The sequence below is a fragment of the Stegodyphus dumicola genome, chromosome 1, assembly GCF_044657685.1.
Source record: "Stegodyphus dumicola isolate Sdum_Otavi_A_Nest chromosome 1, ASM4465768v1".
Classification (NCBI taxonomy): Eukaryota; Metazoa; Arthropoda; class Arachnida; order Araneae; family Eresidae; genus Stegodyphus; species Stegodyphus dumicola.
Window position 1 is genome coordinate 283599353 of NC_140768.1, and position 20415 is coordinate 283619767.

Sequence of the window (20415 nt, forward strand, 5' to 3'; positions counted from 1 at the left end):
GAAATTTAACGAAAAGCCCTTATTTCGTGGAAATTACGATGCGTACTTATAGTCCAGAAAAAATTCTCTCAGACCGAACAATAAAATACTCATTACATTTAAAATATTACTAGTTAAATGTCTCCGAAACCGTTCTAGAAAAGTGTACACACCCTCACTAGGTTTTGTATTTTAGGCAGATTTTTTTTTTTTTTTAATTTAAAATGCCTCAGTTAAAATATTTTCGAATTAGAAGTATGTGTTTAGAACGAAGGTCTGCAAAAATGAAGGTCGAATATTGACTTGTGGGCATGAATATATTGTGGGCATCGTGTATATGAATGAATAATATTATTATTGTTTGCGTGGTGTTGTGGCTATGGCGCTTGTGAATAATATTGTGGGCATGGTGTATGTGAATACAAATTAATTGTAAAAACATTGTTCAATTAAATATTAATCTTGATCTAAATAATAGCGTTAAATACTTTTCAGAATTTCATTTTTTATAAATGCAAATTTCGGTTGTTTTCGATAGGTATTCCCTTTCATAAAATATTAATGTAAATTCGAGGTCACGAAAGTTTTGCGATAAACTACATTTTATTTAACTTAATTATCAAGCCACAGAACTGTGTTATGTTACAGCCCTAAGAAAGAAAGAGTCACAGACATAAATCTACATGCAATTTTATTACAAAGTTTTTCAACTTTTGTAAAGATTTACAATGCAGCTCACATTTTCAAGAAGAAAACAAAAGCAACCGTTATCCATATTCCAATCATGCATCCATTAGATTCCAGAAATGAAAAATTTCAGAAGTTCATTATCAAAGGCAGATTTATTTTGAATGCAAGAAGATATCCTTAAATAATATTTGTACGATATCGGTACTACATATTGCAGTGCTCAACTGTGCAGTGTTGCTACTAATTTACTACCTATACATCATATGAATCCAGAAACCTTATATTAGAGGAAGAGTAATTCAATATGGAAGCAAACAGCTTAATGGAGACTAACTTCAAAAATATGATTGATGATAAATTTCGCTTCATTTAGTTTTGAATAAATATTCAGAACCTTTGTATTTGATATTCCTTTGTATCTGAAAATTGAACCTTCCAATCTGAAATAAAAATGCACAAAAATGTTTCAGAATATATTTATTTATCTATATAAGGAATAAAGAAATCAACTAACGTTCATAAAAATAAAAAATAAAATTATTAATTGTTAATTATATATGCAAAAATGTATTAACAAAAAAATATATATATAGATAACCTGAAAACCACTAAAGTTTTATTCATATAAAAATGTTGTATAGGAACCTTAACTAAAGAAAAATTTAAAATACTTGAAAATTATAAACCACATTTTACAGTTTTCCTAGTAATATTGTTGTTGTTCCAAATGGTCGGACACTTCAATTTAATGAAAGCAAAGAGTGATTAATACCCATTAGTCATTTAGGTGTCTGATTACCAAGAACGTTGCCCAGTGTACAAGTCAGAGAGCGGCCAAATTACATTCGTCTGAAAAGGGAAATCCTGCCAAAATTTTGATGGAGAGCACTTCAGATTGAATTGAGTACCTCAGACTGAATTACCTTGATGGTACAGGAAGAGGGGAGAATGATTTCTCACCCCTCTTCCTCTACCATCAAGCTTCTCGAAAGGAATTCCGGCTCTCTCCACGCCAAACAGCCAGTATACACTTATAAACATTCAAGCCTTTTTCGGAACAAGAACCTAAGCACAACGATATGGCAGCCAACATCGCTAATCACTATATCGGTTGGGCCAAAACTTTTAATATTATGTATAATACTAATTTTCCCCTACTGGTATTGTCTAGTTTTATAATAGAATGTTATACAACAACATTATTTATACCTTAAAGCGTTGTTTTAGTAACATAAAAATATTGTTGATAATGAGTACTCGATAAAATTTTAAGACTTTAAAAAGTTACTCTCGTAAACAGCAACGTATTTCCTGGAACCTCATATTTAATACGCTTAATAAATCACTGCTAATTTTATTAATAATTTGACTAAATATATCAGTGAAAAAAACTAAAATTCTGTTTACACAAGGTATTATTCCCAAATTGTTCCGTATTTTGTTCAGATGACATCTGTAATAAAAAAAAGTATTGGCAGTGATTTCATAATACACAAGACTTCAATTTAAAGTCAATATTTGTTACATTCTCTTCAAAGTAATCCCTTCCAACTGCAATACACTCATGCCAGCATTTCTATCCAATCCTGGATAAATGTTTTAAAACCCTCTATGTAAATGAGAAGTTAGTGTGAGACTGTCTTAAAAAACCCGTAGTTTCGTTCTAATTACTGCAGTGGTTGTACACTGCTGTGGTATAATGTACAATACTGGACATGTTTAACAATACTGTAGTGATTGTACATACCGTTTATAAGGCACAAGAGACTGCTCAATTACGAACGCTAGAGTCGTTTTTGTGAAATCCTTCAAAACTTGCAGGGAATTATTTTTGACTGCATTAACCACTTCACCGTTTCATTAGAGACAGATTTGCCGATTTAAAAAGTATAGTCTGGCGTAAACAATGAAACCCCATTCTTCGGGGTTCAATGTGGCTTGGATAGTTACCGTCGAGAAAGATTCATCGCTTCGTGTTTTCGAACCCCCAAAATAAGACGAAAATGAAAAGAGGAGATTTATGGCCTAACTGGTCCCGCTCTTTCCAGAGTAGGGTTGTACACCCCACGAAAAACAAGGGGGGGGGCAGTTGTATATGTCTCGTTCTACTGGACCGATTGACAAATTCAAATTGCGTTTTCCCTGTCTCGAAAGCGCGACTTAGAATATGTATTAGATTTATATATATATTATGTATATATTATGTATATAGCATTATGTATATATTATGTATATATATATAGCATATATTAGATTTATATATAGCGCGACTTAGAATATGTATTAGATTTATATATTGTCCTAATGTAGGTATTTTGACACAAAATTGGAATTTTTAATGAAAAGACATGCCAGTTTTTTGCCATATTTCGATTCTACGATTCAAATTATGAAAAACTGCCAAATTTAGTAAAAATCGCACGAATTTTTTTTTTAAAAATTAGCTATCAAAATTTTACCTGCTCAGTGTTAATTCTCTTTGGTATGTAATTACTAATATCTCTTTTTCATTTCATTTACTTGATTCCTTGTTTGACAGTTCGAACTTTAGGTTCATTCCAAATCAAATTCGCCCATTTTTTTATGATAAAATTTCTTAAATAATTTTTATAAATTTTTCGAAAAATATTTTGCATTATAACCAATAAAACGTTTACCATCGTCTTAAAGTAGATGTATTTCTAAGCATACCTGCAAAACATTAGAGCTTTTTATTCAAAATTTCTGAAGATATGCGTGAATTTATATATTGGAGCGTTTTGAAATTTGGATATTTGTTGAAATAGGTAATTACATCTAATATGTTTTACGCATTTTATTAAAATTCTTTGAAAGTAAGAACGATGTGAATTTTTCTTTTTTCATTCACAATGGAAAAAGGGAAAGAAAAATAGGTTGCCATAAATTAAGAAGTTCGCCATTTTTGGCGCAAACTGAAAAAAATACTCCAAGATAAATTTTTGAAATTCTCCAAAAATTTCGCTCCAAATTTTACAAAATTTAAAATTATTTGAGTCGTACAGTCGAAATATGGAAAACAAATTGGCATGTTATTTAAAAAGAAGTCCTATTTTGTGTCGAATAAAGCTATAAATAAATCTAATATATATCCTAAGTCGCACTTTCGGTATATGAAAAATGCAATTTGAATCTCGTCAATCGGTCCAGTAGAACGGGAGATATGTTCCTTTCCTTTTTTTTTTGCTTAGAGTACTGGGATTATACAAAGCAAAGTTCACTTAAAAAGATGAGAAGTAGGAATTCTTCCAGCCTCTTTCAGCTGGCATTGGAATGGGAATTACTTCTCGTCTGAAAGAGTGTTATAATTTTCATATAAGAGACTAGGGGAGTCAGAAGAATTTTTTTAGGGCGAACATTCTTGAGTGCAATAAGTAGGCGGCTTCTAAATAGGTCTTAACAACTGACGAAGAACAGTAAAAAACATTTCTAAGGTCAATTTCAAAAGCAAAAATTTATCTTGATAAAAAAATAAAAGAGTTTTGTAGAACGGTGACGTGGAAAATAAGACTTAAAAAGGTGACAAGAAATAGCATTTTTAACCAAACAAGAACAAAAAAACCATAACGTGCCATATCAAGTGTACACGGATCTTGCATGCGCAATACATCTTTGGTTATCAAATTTTTGATTCACGAATAACAACAGTATTAACTCTTTACTTCTTAGAATAACACCTGCTGAAGCTGGCTGCAGAATTATTTATCGATATAATGCCTATATAAATGCAAAATATCTAATAGAGAGGAATGTTCTATAAAGCAGATGCTCCATGTATTTTCTCTAAGTTATTTCTAGGAAGCAAAGCAACAATGCCTTTATTATAATAAGAACGTGAGAAAAGGTAAGCAGCATCGCATAAATATTTACTTTAATGAATTACCTGCTTTGTTGATTCCCGAAATTCTTCATACCACTTTTTGATTTAGTTACCTTTTACCATCACTGAAATGGAAATAAACGTTTATGTTAAAGGATTAATAATAAATAATGAATTATTATTACAGAGTAAAAGCGGAAAATAATAAAAAATAAATAAAAATGGTGATACACTATCTCAGACATGTAACTTTAATTTTAGTAAATGTAATATAGGATGTATAAGTAATAAAACAAGCTATAGATGAAAACACTTAAAATAAGATATAATTTTTGGTAACTGAGCAATATAAGCCATAATTATTTTATCAGAGTAATTTCGAAGATACCTGTAGAGTTGACTAAGATTCTTGTTTTGCTAAAATAAAATAACAAATTACGTTTTTTCTTGCTTATTTTATTTAAAAATAATTTAATATCCACAAGAAAAACTTGCAGATTTAGAAGTATAAATTTAATTTATATGTACAAAAACTTACAAATCTTAATTTAAATTTAAAAAAATACAGTCTAAAATCTTCACTAATGTTTATTGATAAGTTCGGATTATACTTCAAATACACTCGTGTCCATAAATTAAGGATAATGCAAAATCAGGCAAAGGAAGAGTTAGAAGCAAAACAAATTTGACTTATTTGTAAAGCTTATTTATTAAACAAAAGGTAAAGAGCAAAAAAGATGCTAGATGTTCGAAATTATTAAAAAAATTAGCGATTTTTTCTCCCTGGAGCAAATTACAAAACAAACCTATTTACAAAAAACCAATATTACATGGTTAGTATGATTGTTAATACATTGTGTGTCTTCCAGACGATGCAATACAGTCCGTACAAAGCCTAGGCATGCTGAGTATCAAATTATCGATCTGATCTTGGGGGATATTACACCACTCAAAAAGCAATGCTCTCCGGAGTTCCGGTAGACATGGAGGAGGAGGTTGACGGGCTGCAACTCGTCGGCTAAGCATGTCTCGCAAGTGCTCTACTGGATTCAAGTCCGGTGAGAATGCTGGCCAGTCCTTACGGGTGATATCCTCCCATTGAAGGCATTCGCTTACGATGTTTGCACGGTGAGGACGGGCGTTGTCATCCATAAACACAAATTGTGCGCTCACGGCGCCCCGAAACAAACGTACGTATTGTTCCAGAATGACGTCCCAATAAATTTGGCTTGTCATGGTTCCAATTTGACATGCAGGTCAATTCTGGAACCGAGAATAATTCCACCCCCAACGAGCACTCCTACACCACCGTAACGGTGTCGTTCAATGATGTTTTCTTGGTGGTAACGGGTATCTGGAGCTCTCCATATGAAAATCCGGCGAGAATCAGACTGCAAGCTAAACCTGGACTCGTCGGAAAACATCACACAAGCCCACTGTTGCGGTGCCCACAATGCATGCTCTCTACTCCAGGCTAACCGCAGGCGACAGTGAGTTGCAGTAAGTGAACGCATCTGACAAGTCAACGAGCATATAGACCAATCTACCCTGAGTGTCTGTACACGGTCTGCCTTAAAACTGTCGTACCAGTGGCTGAAGAGAGCTGACGAGAGAGGTCTGAGGCTGTGCTCCACCTGTTTCTTTTGGCATTAACTGCCAAATACTGGTCCTCATTCGGCGTTCTATCTCTGGGACGACCTGTGCTGTAACGTCTACTCACATTACCATCACCTCGGAATCGTTGCGAAAGCCTAGAGATGACACTCTGGGCAATTCCAAGTTCGTCTGATACTTCCAGTTGGGGTATGCCAACATTCCAGCGGCCGATAATTCTACCACGTAAAAAATCATCCAAATGCGTCCTTTGTGTCATAACTATTCGGTTATTACACTGAAATGCTTATAAAGCGCCTACGAACAATTTTACTTCTTTGCCTGTATTCCTTATATATCACCCTCTTACACTCTTGTCATTGTGACGTACCATCGGTGTCATCTGGTTACTTCCTGAAATTTGCATATGATTATTGAAGATATGTGTAGTGATTTTACAGGTGATATATTTATTTTAGAGTTCGATTTCCGCGTGACTCCGAATTATCCTTAATTTATGGACATGAGTGTATATGCCGTTAGGAATTTAGTGCTGTTGGCCAGAAGAATTACTCTCTATTTATTTGGAAGGTAAGTTCCAATTTCAGAAACACAATTTATACGCATATTTGTACATTAATATTGATTACTTCAAATCGAATATTAACTAGATATTACTATAAGCTAGAAGTTATTTCTTTTCTAATTTTTCGAGACCCGGATGGTTTCAGAAAGTCGATTACAACATTTAAACCATGAATTTAACACGCAGATAAATCTATTCTTTTAAAGTTAAAAATTAAATTACACTGCGTCAGTATTGTTAGCATTAATAAATAACTGCGCCGAACAAAGGGAGTGGGCTATTTTTCAATGCGTAAAAGCAAGATATACTAAGTACCTTAAAATGAAATTTAATAAATTTATCAGATAGGACAAATTCTTTTAAACTAAATGAGCTTCTAGATCTGGATTTCTCGTATTTTATAAATCCACTGTAATTTCGAAATAACTAACAAGTTCTGAAGTTTCTCTAAATCATCTTAATTTGTTATATTCCTTTTAGTGCACGTCCACGGAAAAATACCATAAATAATAAATGATAATGTGTTTTTATAGCTGTTGAAGTGGGTGAATCTTTACATTATGGTAACTTGGCGATTTTTTGGCGAAACTTTGGCTTCCAACCCTGCTACAGCAACCTGCTAGTTGTTTTTTTTTTTGGACGCCATTTTGTTTTTATGAAGTAAAGAATTTTTTTTTTTTTTTTTTTTTTTTTTGCTCAACATTTTTTTTTAACAATCTGCTAGCCGAATTACGCTTATGCTAGAACTTTCATGGAACAAAAGTGCTTAAACATGACGAAGATTAGGTGCGAAATTGGGAGAAAGTGTAGAATCGGCCACTGCTTGCCGCGTTTTTGCGCACACTCTTGACTTTATCCCTGTACACATTGATCTATTTTCACTTAAAAAGTCAAAGAAAATTGACAAAAATCCAATTCTTCTTATTCTTGTAAAAAGCGCCAAACAAATAAGTAGGGGATTCTGCACTTAATCAGCGAAATTGTTTCTAAGTGCTTATCAGCTAAAATACCCATTGGAATTTTCCGGAAAATTATCTCTCATTTCTCTGAGACAAAATAATTTGTGATTCGAACTGTGTACTTCTCAGATTATTGCTAAAGTCCTAGCTAGTAACCTTTATCGCCTTACCAAAATGTCGCCAAACTACCTGTTACAATATTCTAAAGATTAGCCTTGAAGTGTCATTGGAAAGGTACTTCAGCGTTTCATTATTATAAGTTTTGTTTTAATAAATAAGCTGTTTTCTTATGTTAAATCTTTCCTTAACTTCTATTTGTAGTCAACTCCGTCAGAAATGCAAATTAAAGCAGTTTGAATAAAGAAGAAGACTCTATGTTTAGAGAGAATGTATTAGTAACTTCTGCCAGGAGCACTGTAAATCTAGATTCTGCCTCCTCGCTTACTGTACTTGATAGCTCGCGAGTTTTAGCTTTGCTTATATTTAGATTAGGAGGCACACTAGCATAGGAACATAATTAGGTCCTTAACTTGATATTTGCTGTGCAAATAGTTGGGATGTTATAACGTTATCGCCCAGTAAGAAACAGATGTAAAATCTCTGGTAACAGTTTAGTATTAGTAATTTCAAGCAGAAATGCAATTAATTGTTTTAGTTTATTTTTACAGTCGTTCTTACCCCTTTGTGTTACTACATTTTAAGTCGCAGACAACAAAATTTTGTGTATGTGTCCAGGGAAGTTACCCAGTGATTAAATTAGTTGCAATTAAACAACGAATATCCATTATAACTGCATAATATTTCTGTTGATATTATTGCTGTTTCTTTGGAATTTGTAGCACTTTTATTTTCATAAGAATAATTCGTTGTTTTATAGTAATAATTCGTTATTCGTTCGGTTGACTTGCAATATATTATTTGAAGGAAAGTAAAAACGAAAGAGACTGAAAAGAAATAATAGCATCTTACTGCAAAGTTTTGAGTATTTAGGTATCACATTATATTTCCTGCTGCAATCGGCTCCGCAACAACTGCCTTCAGGACAAGCAGAGCACGTTCTTCCGGCTTTGTACATTTCACCGTCCATCCAGTTGCCTCTGAAAGACATCAAAATCATAAGTTATGTTTCTAAACTAATAAATGTCTAGCGCAAAATTAGAAAAAGTACCCTAATGTTGGAATTTTATAAGCCCAAAGGGGCGATAGCCAGAAAGGCTATTAGTCTCGAAACGGCATTTTGAGTGGGATCATCTAAATGTGATGTATCTTTCACTTTTCAAATTGTTGCCACCTAATAGTATCGCCCTGTATTATATTTAAAGAAACTAAATAATGAAGAATTTGCATGAATGTGTGTGTATGTTTCTCGCTTTGTGAAAAAGCAACGATATCTAGTGACATATTTTAAATAAACATAATACATAAAATTTTTACATAGAATTTTGAATAACGTAGTAATCCACCCGTAAGGTTTCTTTTGGTCCGCTCGGCAAAAAAGCATTGAATGTGCAGGAAGACTTAATTCACTATTCTGACTATTCTGCTATGTTTCAAATGTAAGCAAAGGCGGATGCTATAGTTAAAAAAAAATAGACTTAGCCGTACTTAATCAACTTTTAAATTGTTGATAATTCTACAACTATTGCATGCAGACGAACTAAAGGCATAAAAAACCTTAACCGGAGGATGAGAACAAAATAATTCAATAATTTTTAATGCAAAAAAAAAAAAAAAAAAAATGCACAATTTACCAGATATAAGAATAAAAAATATTGAGCTCACTGAGCCGAATAACAGAATGAGTATATATATATATATATTTGGTGAGGCCGATTGCAACCAAAAAGAGAGGTGCACAACTGCATGTTATAGCAGTCTTATATACGAAATTTCTACGCTCTGCGGCTACTTGTTTTTGGCTAATGCATATAGATACGTACGTACAGAAATCACGAAAAAAATCTCTTTTGAATTATTTTAAATCCATTTTTTAATCTGTTTAGGATAAAAGAGACCTTTATTTTGTCCTTACGTACAGATGTTATGCAAAAGTATTGTTAAACTGCATTCGACAGCGGTCAAAATGAACTATTTCGTTGAACTACAGTACCCGGAATTTTTCGTGATTACAATATTTTCTTTACTATACAAGGAAGTAAAAACTGGATTTCATTTTTTCATGACTTTCCGCCCATATAATTCAAGCATTAAAATACATTAAGAATTATAATTCAAGCATTATTTTTAGAAACTTTATATTCTAAAGCACATATCTCGGTAATATTGATGGAAAAAAGGTCCTTCCGGAAAACTCTTATGAATTTCTTTTGCATTATTATGTTCATTACTAATTATGCTCGATTGCAATTTAGACATTAAAATGCGTAAGAGTAATCGCTACACTATTAGGCAATCAACGTTATGCTCTACTATGACAAAACAAAGCAAAGAAGACGAAAAGATATGAAGATCAATTGTATTATCAAAACAATAACAATATATTTATGGTTCAGTAAAATTATTTATCTATATAATTATAACACCTTTTGTGCTTTATTTATGCTTAAATTAATGATATTTAGCATTATGGAATGCATAAAGTTTCTTACGCAGGTCCGTAGTTGCAGACGAAGAAACTATTATACCACTGTGGATCCTTGTAAAGTACATAACCGCAACCAACTTTCCAGGTGTCAGCCCATACGACCTAAATTAAAAATGAATTTAAAATACATACATTTTTGCTTTTAATTAAATTTGATAATTTGTTTGTATTTGCATTTAAAATTCTGATTACAAACTCGGAATATTGAACTGAAATTGAAATGTTTCGTTTAAGCCTTAAATCATAATCAGGATAGTAACTAAATTTAATACCAGAATAATAAAACAGTTATACTATTAAAAAGCTCAAGAAGATAATTTTAATAGTTTTCTAGCTTAGATCTCGAATAATATTTCCATTCAAAATATATTCTAATTTGTATTTCTTAATCTGAATACGGTTTGGTTTATTTGGTTATGTCAAAGCACACAAGAGCTATGTGCCTAAAGGAAGGACTGCCTTCGTGGAAGACTATCTAAGGGAAACTGGCTCGTATAAATATTACACATGAGAGAAACCGCGTAAAGGACAATGCATTTACTCCGTTCGTCTGAAATCGAATTCAGATCGGACTATTAGTATTCAGCTACTTTACCGCTCGGCATCTGACAGGCAATAGTCACAGGTTTAAATTGCATTTAAAAAAAATTAATTAGAATTGTTGTTTCTTTTTTATTTGAAACAACCTCTTTTAGTGTTCTTTTGAACTAAAGATAGCCTGACCGTAATCAGAAACATAATATTTATGTTTATGTTTGCTTATAACAGAAATTAAAGAATTTCATTAAAATTTATCATATATAAAGCTTTTCAGATTAAAATTGTTTAATAATTATTATAATCTGAAAATTTACAGTTCTATGTTTAGAAAAAAATGTAGTTTTTAAATTTAAAATTCGAGATGCCTAAAATGTAAATGCACATTTTATTTCCCATGATAGCGATTGAGTTAAGTTATTACGATAAAGAAAATTAAAAGAATTAAATTAATCATAACATAGTGCTTGTAAACTTTAAAAAGTGTTATTTTCCTGCAATTTTGAAAAAATATTATTAAATTACTTTTATACAAATAGAATAAAAAAATAATAACTTTCTGCATTCATTTATTAAACGTTAGAATTCGTTAACAATGCCATTATGTGAATATAAAATTCATGCTTTAATTTTGTATTTTGGAATTTCAGAACGTTTTTGCTACGTTGTTGGATATTCGTATGTTTCTTAGGACATCTTTTCCACGCAATAATTAATAATGCTGCTTCTTCCTCATTGACAAATTTTAATACTATTATTTCGCAACGGTTTCGAATTATGAAATTGCAATATTTCTCTTCGGAGAGCTAAAAAATGTTCCTCCATTTAAGTTTCATAATAAGCTTTTGTCACAAATTTTTATTAAAACATCTGCTTTTTTAAAAAACTTCTTTATGGAAATTGTTCTAAAAATGCGTAAACAGCCTATGTATATAGCGCAATGAAATAAAATTACTCCATGTACTTCCTTCTCGTCTCGTATCCTAGCTCGTCTATTGCTTTAGATCAGGGTTTCTTAAACTTTTTTTCAGTCGTGACCCCTTTTTATCACTGAGATTTTTTTCGCGACCCCCAGGGCCCCATAATATTTACGAAAATTTTGTGGTACCCCCATAAGTATTGCGCAAATCCAACACACGCGTGAGTGAAACTGTCAGTTTTTTCTCTTGTACTGTAATATACTCATACTATTGCAGTTTTAGGTGATTAACTTTAATTTCTAATTTTAAGACGTAGAAAAAGGTGAAAATTTTAAATATGTAACAGACGAAATGACATCCAAAACAAGGAAAATGAACGTTTATATTATAAAAAAAATGCGTCGAATCGTTTTCGTTTTTTTTTTCTTTGTCTTTATTGTCCTATCTATTTTCAGATACATTGTGTAAAAATATTTGGTAATTGTAAAATTATTATAAGTTAAAGAAATAGGAAAACTGTTAAAATTTTTGGCGACCGCCAGTTTAAGAAACTCTGCTTTAGAATAATCCAAATTCCTAAAACTTTCACTCTCAAGTCCTAAAAGATTCTTCTGAGTATTAAATTCTTTTTAGCGATAGTCTAGTATAAGAATTGTGTATTTGTTTTCATCCACGTTTTGCCCTGGATTTTAGAGCAGGTAAATTGCCTACATTTAAATTTGTGATTGCTACTAAATTGCGTATATTTCCATCGCTTAATGGAATTTTGCCAGGTAGCCACTGAAGATTGTTTTTCTTATATTTTAAAACCTTTACTTAAAGAATAATTTACGTAGTCTTGTTTCAGAACCTGTAGAATATCTTGTTTGAAACATCTTTTAGAAGAATTATTATTATCCATTTTAGAAGCACTTTCTTTCTGAACCACGACTTTTCCAATGAGAAAGATATATCAAGGTCCTATTTGCCCTTGAAATTTTATCGTATATATTATGAATCAACAACCATTATAAAAAGTGATGTGGAAAATTTTTAATTTGGTACTTAAAATGATGCAATTTGTAACTTACGTTATATGAACTTATCAGGTATTTTCTCATTGCTTTTTCTATGCCTTCGTGGTGTAACGATCGCACACTCGGCGCGTATTCGAGAGGTCCATGTTCGAGTTCCGGCGAACATTGCACATGTTTCATGTTTCCAGCAACAAAATAACTTAATAACCCTACAGCTGCGCCTGAACTAAAAGGTGGATGGTGATTCTTCACCACCAGGATTTGAACCGAATGGTTCCCCTAATCGCCAGTCCCCCCTTCTCCCTGCTTTCTGCATTCTGCAGACTTTCGTGGTGTAACGGTGGCACACTCGACGCGTATTCGAGAGGTCCAGGTTCGAGTCCCGGCGAGGTCTTTGCTCAATTTTCATGTCTTCTTAAAAAAAAAAAAGAAAAAAAAAAGAAAAAAAGAAAAAAAAAAGAAAAGAAAAGAAACCTAATGACTCTACAGTGGTACTAAAAGGTGGTGGATAATGATTCTTCACCACCAGGATTTGGCAACTGCAGTCGCTCTTCCCAAAGGGCAAGTATACAAGATATTTTCCCCCTTCTTTCTGCAAGCCTTCATGGTGTAACGGTAGCACACTCGGGGCGTATTCGAGAGGTCCAGGTTTGAAACCCGGCGAGGGCACTGAACATTTTTGACGTCTCCACTATCAAAAAATCCTAATGACTCTACAAACTTTATACTTTAAATTCAATAATATGTAAATTATCGCATTTAAATTCTTGAGAGTACTATCAAGAAAGCATGATACTTCAGGTGTCTGAAAAACAAATATTTATTCTTACCTGAGTGAAATGTCCGTATGACCCAAAAACAAAGGGTTTGATATAATTTCTGCTGAATGTAGAGACTTCGTCGTAGAAGTCTTTTATCACTTTGTCCCAGTCTTGCTTCTTAGGAGGCGCGGTATTCATGGCCATGTAGATGTTTTGGCCAACTCTAAACCTCTCTATGTAGAAAGATAAATATTAATATATTCTACAATCATAAAGAAGCACTATCAATGATTTTATGGCGTTAACAAGCAAGTTTTTTTTAACGTTCTGACTACTAGCGGTACATATATGTCCCAAAAAATGCTTTACTCTGTACCATACGATATAAATCTATTTCATACAATAAAGTTTTCCAGAGTGATAGGTGTGCTTGTAATAAGTCAATCGCTACGTGTGGGCATATGAATCCCACCATTAACTACGGCTGGTACATATGTGCCTCAGCCATTGGCTTGAAAACTGTTTGCCAGAAAATTCCCAGATGCTAAATTTACTTTATTTATGACATATTTTGTTCACTTAGATAGAAAACAGGGTAATATTTTTGATTCGTAACCAAAGGGTTAAACACAGTTATTTTAAGCAGGATAGTTTACAGATCCAATGCATCATATTGATTTCAATGCCTTTCACGTTCTTTGACAATTATAAGAATATTAATGACCAAACGTTTTATTGAAGGAATAAAATCTTCTAAGTGTTTCTTAGGCAGTAATGTTCATTCGAAAGAAATTAACTAAAGCTTAATATCAGTAACAGAAATTAAAGTTGGCTAACAATATTTCTCATGTTCTCCAAACTAGGTAGAAGCTATTATGATGCACATTCCCGATTTTACTTAGCAGAGGGCACTAATAGAATTTCAATATTAAATAATAAATGTCATAAAATTACTCATTTAATAGTTTAAAAGCATTACACTGGATAACTGATATATATACAAATAATGAATCGATAACATTATCTCATAAACATTGTTATTAATTTGAATAACCAGTTATTTTATGATTTAGATCTACACTGTCACTTCTTTTTCCGTTTCCCTACCAGAGTGCAAATTAGTTCGACAGAATATGAGGTTAGATTTTAGGATTGTACAACAGAGCGTGTTTTTAACGCTCGAGACCATATTACTAGTTTTAGCGAGCTCAGATTAAAATTGTATTCTTCGGTTTTGCGTTATAATTGCCGACATTTAAATTGTTACGCCGGTGAGAATGTTGAGCCTACTTCCCGTTAAATCATTTGTGTAGCTATGTTTATTAGACATAGTTTCAATTGAATTTCATGTTACTTTAAGTGACATCGTCGCAAGTGGTTGGCGAATTCACGAGAAAGAGTCGTGCATTTATGTTCAATTTCTGATAATAAAAGGTTTGTTTTTAAATCTTTTCAAGACTTTCTAGTTCTTTCCAGACGAAGCGATAATTCGTTTTAAGTCTGTTAGAAGTTTGCACTTAGTTTATGTTAGCCAAGACCATATAACTTAATAAAATTATGAAGTATTCCGTATGGATTAAAAGATAACATTTAACTTATATTTGATTATAAGTGAAAAACAGGTTGTTATTAAATGAGGTAAGAAAATTGGTTTATATCACAATTCTACAGGAGTTGGCCCCTCAAAGGCAAACTAAACGGAGAAGCTATCAAGGGCCTGAAATACGGCCGAGCGTAGAAATAGCTTAGAGGGAGTGTAGCCAAACGGCGAACGCGTGCTAGTCAGAATCGCTGGCTCTCTAACGAAGTCAGTAGAACTTCGACTTTAAATACTGCTCTTCCTTCATTTGCATTTAACCGCGATTCTAAAAACGCACTCTGGCCGGAAATTTATAGGCTGAAATTAGAAGGGATAGGAAAGTAACTTTAACTAAAGATAACTGTTAACAACTTAGGATAAGCCTTACAGCTTAAGATGTACTTTTTCATGCTCGCAAATCCAAATGCTTCGGATATGAGGAGATGCTTTAAGGGGGCTCATACACCTTAAACCTCTTATGATCTTCGAATATGTGACTGTTGCAAGAATTGGTATAATTTATTTATTTTAAAAGCAATTACTTGCGACTTTTTATGGCTGACTACATAATATAACTGCTTTCTGAAATCGTAAACAGAAAGTTTGTGTTGCCACAAATATTTTTATAATTTAATCCGCTTTGTGACAAAAATTTTCGTCATTTTTTCACCTTGCGCGCACAGTTTAAAATTATCTGTTGCATTATTTAATTCCATAGTTTATATATCGCTTTTATAACATTTGAAAACTACTGTAAACCAAAAAACTGAGAATTTCATGTTAAATTTTTATTTTATTTGGAGTTGATTTTATAAAATGTATTTTATTAAAAAAATCTGTAATGTTTTCGTGAATAAAATTTTTTAATATTAAAATATTAATCTGATTTTTGGTTCAGTTAGAAAATAGTGCCCATATAAAGAATTCCATCTAATTTCAAGTATGTACCATTAGCCATTTTTAAAATATCATGCGCGCAAGGTGGAAAAATGACGAAAACGTTTGTCACAAAGCTGATTAAATTACAAAAATATTTGTGGCAACACAAACTTTCTGGTTACTAGTTTCCAAAGCAGCTATTTTATGTAGTCAGATGTAAAAGGTTGGAGGTAATTACTTTTCAAATAAATAAAATATCTCAATTCTTGCAACAGTCACATAATTCGAAGCTCATAAAGGGTTTAAGGTGTATGAGCCCCCTTAAATGAATGTAATATTTGAAGAGACATAAAATGAATCTCAAACTTACCAACTTGGCGACAGTCACTACAGTCATGCTCGAAATTGCACTGTTCGGCGTGCTTTTGAGCAACAGCAGCAAGTTCATCATCCCATACCTAAAAGAGTGCCTTTGTTAAAATTCGTATGTTTCCTATATTTTAAAAATACATCTGCCATTTACGTTATATTGCTCTTTATTTGTTGCATCGTACGTTCTGATATTTACAGATTTCAAATACTGATGGTTATATTTTTTATGATTATGCTCATAAAAATGAGATTTCAGAAATGAAAATTTAGAGATTTTCCTTAAAGATATTATTATGTTTTACACCACCACTCTATTGCTTACATATAATTTAATGGTTGGTAAAAATATTACTTATTTAGGATGCTTTCTTACCATTTCTAGCATATTTGCTGCTGGTGGCAATCCTCCAGCTTCTGTTTCTTGACCGGCTGCAACTCTGGCTCTGTAGTCGTTGTGCAGTTTTAAAATTTTCATTCTATCTCCGGCACCTACACCTCGTTCTAGGATATTACAGCTAGGGTTTGGTGGTTTGCAAAAACTGTGATTTGGGGTGAATTTTTCATACGGGCATCTTCCACACTCAATGAATCCAAATGTTAGCGCAATGGCTGATATAATGGCAATCACTTGAGCGGCCATCCTTGCTTCTAGAGAAACCTATGAAGATAAATTTACCCTGTTAGTACTGCATTAATTTCAAACTTCAGTTACAGGGTATAAATATTGATTAGTACTCATTCAATTCATTGGAGCAAATCCGTATACAGTTCTAAAACATGAATTGCAAAACTATTTCAAATCCTAAAATAGATACTGAGTCAAGACCCGTATTTTTACTCCTTTAGCCTGTAAATATTTTATAAAATTTTGTTTAATAGTCCACAGGATTAGTCTTAATAACTATTAAACCAAACTTACGTCAAACAGAATTTTTAAACTTTGTCTCAGGTTAACTAAAATTTATAAAATGATGTACGCTTCTCTTGAGATCCCGTTGAGTTTCAGTATGTAAACTAGGCTTTCATATCCTTTCCGTTTAGCTTTAGTTCCGTGTAGCGAAATTTATGGATAGGACAGTGAAATTTATGGATGGGTCTTGTTGCTATCTTTAAGATAACGAAGTCGTACCTTGAAAATTAATCTAGTTTAAGACTTACATTTCTAGATTAGAATTTCTTATCTTTGCAAAACTGATAGCAGATCACGATAATTTGGAAATACCCCAAAAGAATATAAAGTTTCATCCAAAATATTTAAAGAAAATTCAAACTTGCATCATTAATTTCAAGACTTCTACACCTTGAAATATGCTTTTTTTTTTATTTATTTTTTTTTTATTTTTTTTTTTTTATTTATTTTTTTTTATTATTATTTTTTTTTTATTTATTTATTTATTTATTTTTTTTTTGTTGTTTCTTTACATGCCTCTATTAACAATGACTAGTTTTTAAAAAGAAACATCCAAAAATCTGAGATAGATTTATAATTTAACAGTGATTGCATGGATCGAAAAAATGACAGGTTTTAGCCAAATAATTTTCATTACAGTTAGCACGAAAGGACACAAATCGATCGTAGGTACATAAAAATCTTTAAAGCATTGACTGTAATTTCTGTCTAAAATAATTTATTAGAGAAACATGATTAAAAATAATAAATATTAAGGGAAAATTTGTTTGTGCTTTCTGAATTATGTGCATGTCGACTTCAAAAGGTTTGCTACCAGTTTCCGCAGCCATTTAAAAACTGGCACTGAAGGAATCAACATCACTTGATCTAAATTTAATTAACTGTTGAATATAAGATATATCAGATAATTAAACTTGAATTTGTAATTCTATTTCAGTCTATAATCATGATATTTATATCTATAATTATGGTGAACACAACTGGAGTATATTTTGAATCTCGTAATTATCTCCAATGTGATTTTAGTCAGATTTTATTTAATTAATTGCCTACGCGACCTTCTAATTGTTGTAATCGTCTTAAATTAATTATTTTTTATCGGCAGGCACAAAATTTAATTTCTATTATTATCGTCTTCAGTTTATTTAATTTTCTTACTTCGGTAGAAATATTGGGGAATATGGCGAAAACTCATTGAGTTTTCAGTCGTCTCAAATCAGTCACACTCTTCCTTAGTTATGTAACATACTTATTACTAGAAATTAAAAGAACGTCTAAATAAAAATCGAGATGAAATCTGTAACGCGCTAAGCACAGAATTAAACGAAGAACAATAAATTAAATTGCTGGCTGCTGAGTAGAACTGCTACACGTGGAACATACACTCAAGAGATTGATGAATCTATATCTATTACTTATTTCCTTGGGATCATAGCGTAATTTTGTCAGGCTATATTGCTCACTTGAATCCATTTATAAACAAATCCATTTACTAGTCTCTATTTTGTCTGTTTCATGTAATGCATTATCACAGAGGAACGAGTAAAACAGGAAAGCATATTTGGGAGATGTTAGGTATCTGAAGATTGAGTTGCGAATTTGAAGATTATAAGAATTGGTCGAAGAAACGTTGTAAGATAAATGGTAAGAGAAGATTTATCAAGTTTCCTTTCGGATTTAAATCCTTATTTCTTTTGTTGAACTATTGGTGCTACTATTTGATAAATATTTGCATTTGCATCACTGATAGTTTAAGTAACTGTGTAATTCCCTCCGTAAGCTCGCCATTCCATTAAGCGTTATTTGCTAAATGCCACCAAGTAGCCTTCTTGACTAAATTCAACTTATATAAGCACAAAGGAAAGTTCAGCAACTTTATTTAATTTTTCCTGGCGTGTTAACAAAATGGCTACTAATATAAAAATGAAAGAAGGCCTAAGAAAAAAATTCACTAAGGAAAAAATTTACAAATCTGTAGTGTCGATTAATTAGCGATAATATGTACCAATAAATAGGCGACGCACTTCATATGTGCATATATTGAAATCAAATTTTGTAAAGATAGGTAATTTGATTTATCCGCAGCTTATCTCAGGAGAAGACAGCATTGACCAGCCTCGAGCAGTAAAGGGAATTGATGCGGCCATCAGTCAATGATACTAAGATCGGGGCTGACTTACGAACAATAAGGCTGATTTGCAGTTAACTTTCGCTATGTTTGATAGCTTCGCTGTTTGGTTAGCGTTAAGGGGCCAACTCTTGTAGAATCTTGATAGCTACGGCTATGTCTCTTTAGTTAAGTTAGTTAAGTTTTATTTCTTAGTTTTCTTGAGTCCAAGTGGAGGCTTTGCTGTAAACTTTGCTTTAACTTTCTTGTGCATCATTTAATTTGCATAATCGCCTTGCCTGAAGGAATATGTGTGACATGAATCGAAAGAAAGACAGGAAAATGGGCGATAAAATTAACCCTGAGTGCTTGTGAAAATTAAAAGGTTTGTCACAAATGTGGTGAATAACTTGGTCATGCTTGCTGAAACGTACACAGATTAGTTCTGCAGATAGATGAGAGAAAGTTAGATCTTTATGATACAGTTGTGACGAAGTCATCATGATAACGTAAGATGTACAAAAGATTTTATGGTGGAGATGGTATTATTCTGTTCTTAACATATTTCCTTTGAATAAGCCAAACATACGGAAACTTATGATTCTGAAATTAATAAAAATCGAGCAATTTTAAACAAATTATTTTTGGTCTGAAATTACCAACAGAAAAGACTAAAAATTTAAATTATCCTCTTTGATTCGCAGAAGGAAGTGACTGACTTTACTACTTAAAACAACATAAAACACTTACTTGGGGAATTGAAAATTTGCAACTGGAAAGTCGGCAGACGAAGTACTTCTTCAGGTGCTTCTTTGCAAACTGTGTGGCACATTGTTGCAAGCTCTTTTTATATTAAAGAAAGAATTCTTTGAAGTCAGAATATTCTTATGGTATAATGATTTGTACATAATGAAAAGGGTGGGGATTCTTTTTCCTTTTAAAACAGTGCATTCCTAACGACTAATAACACCTGTTTTCTACTTACTTCGTCCATATTTCTCAGACGAGGAGAGTTTGAATTTTTATTTTCTGCATAACGTTTTGGAATGTATACAGTTTGGCTTATTGTTTGGTAAGTCCACTA

General features: G+C 32.3%; 1 protein-coding gene across 3 annotated transcripts; it reads right to left on the minus strand.

The window, feature by feature from the left end:
* Positions 1-653: 653 nt before the first annotated feature.
* On the minus strand, positions 654-20235 carry LOC146999571 (venom allergen 5-like). 3 transcript variants are annotated; one of them, XR_015038644.1, is made up of 8 exons: positions 20082-20235; positions 16688-16972; positions 16313-16400; positions 13554-13717; positions 10255-10352; positions 8615-8742; positions 4558-4632; positions 654-1109 (listed from the first exon to the last, which is right to left on the minus strand). XR_015038644.1 is itself a non-coding variant. In XM_085807980.1 (8 exons), exons 2-7 carry the CDS (start codon positions 16952-16954, stop codon positions 4613-4615), a joined length of 765 nt encoding a protein of 254 aa, XP_085664106.1. In that variant the 5' UTR covers positions 16955-16972; positions 20082-20235; the 3' UTR covers positions 654-1109; positions 4571-4612. The 3 variants fall into 3 exon arrangements, 2 of the variants coding, with proteins under 2 accessions (XP_085664106.1, XP_085664112.1); XM_085807980.1 differs by having other exon boundaries at positions 4571-4632; XM_085807986.1 differs by lacking the exon at positions 20082-20235 and adding an exon at positions 17234-17373 and having other exon boundaries at positions 4571-4632.
* Positions 20236-20415: the final 180 nt, after the last annotated feature.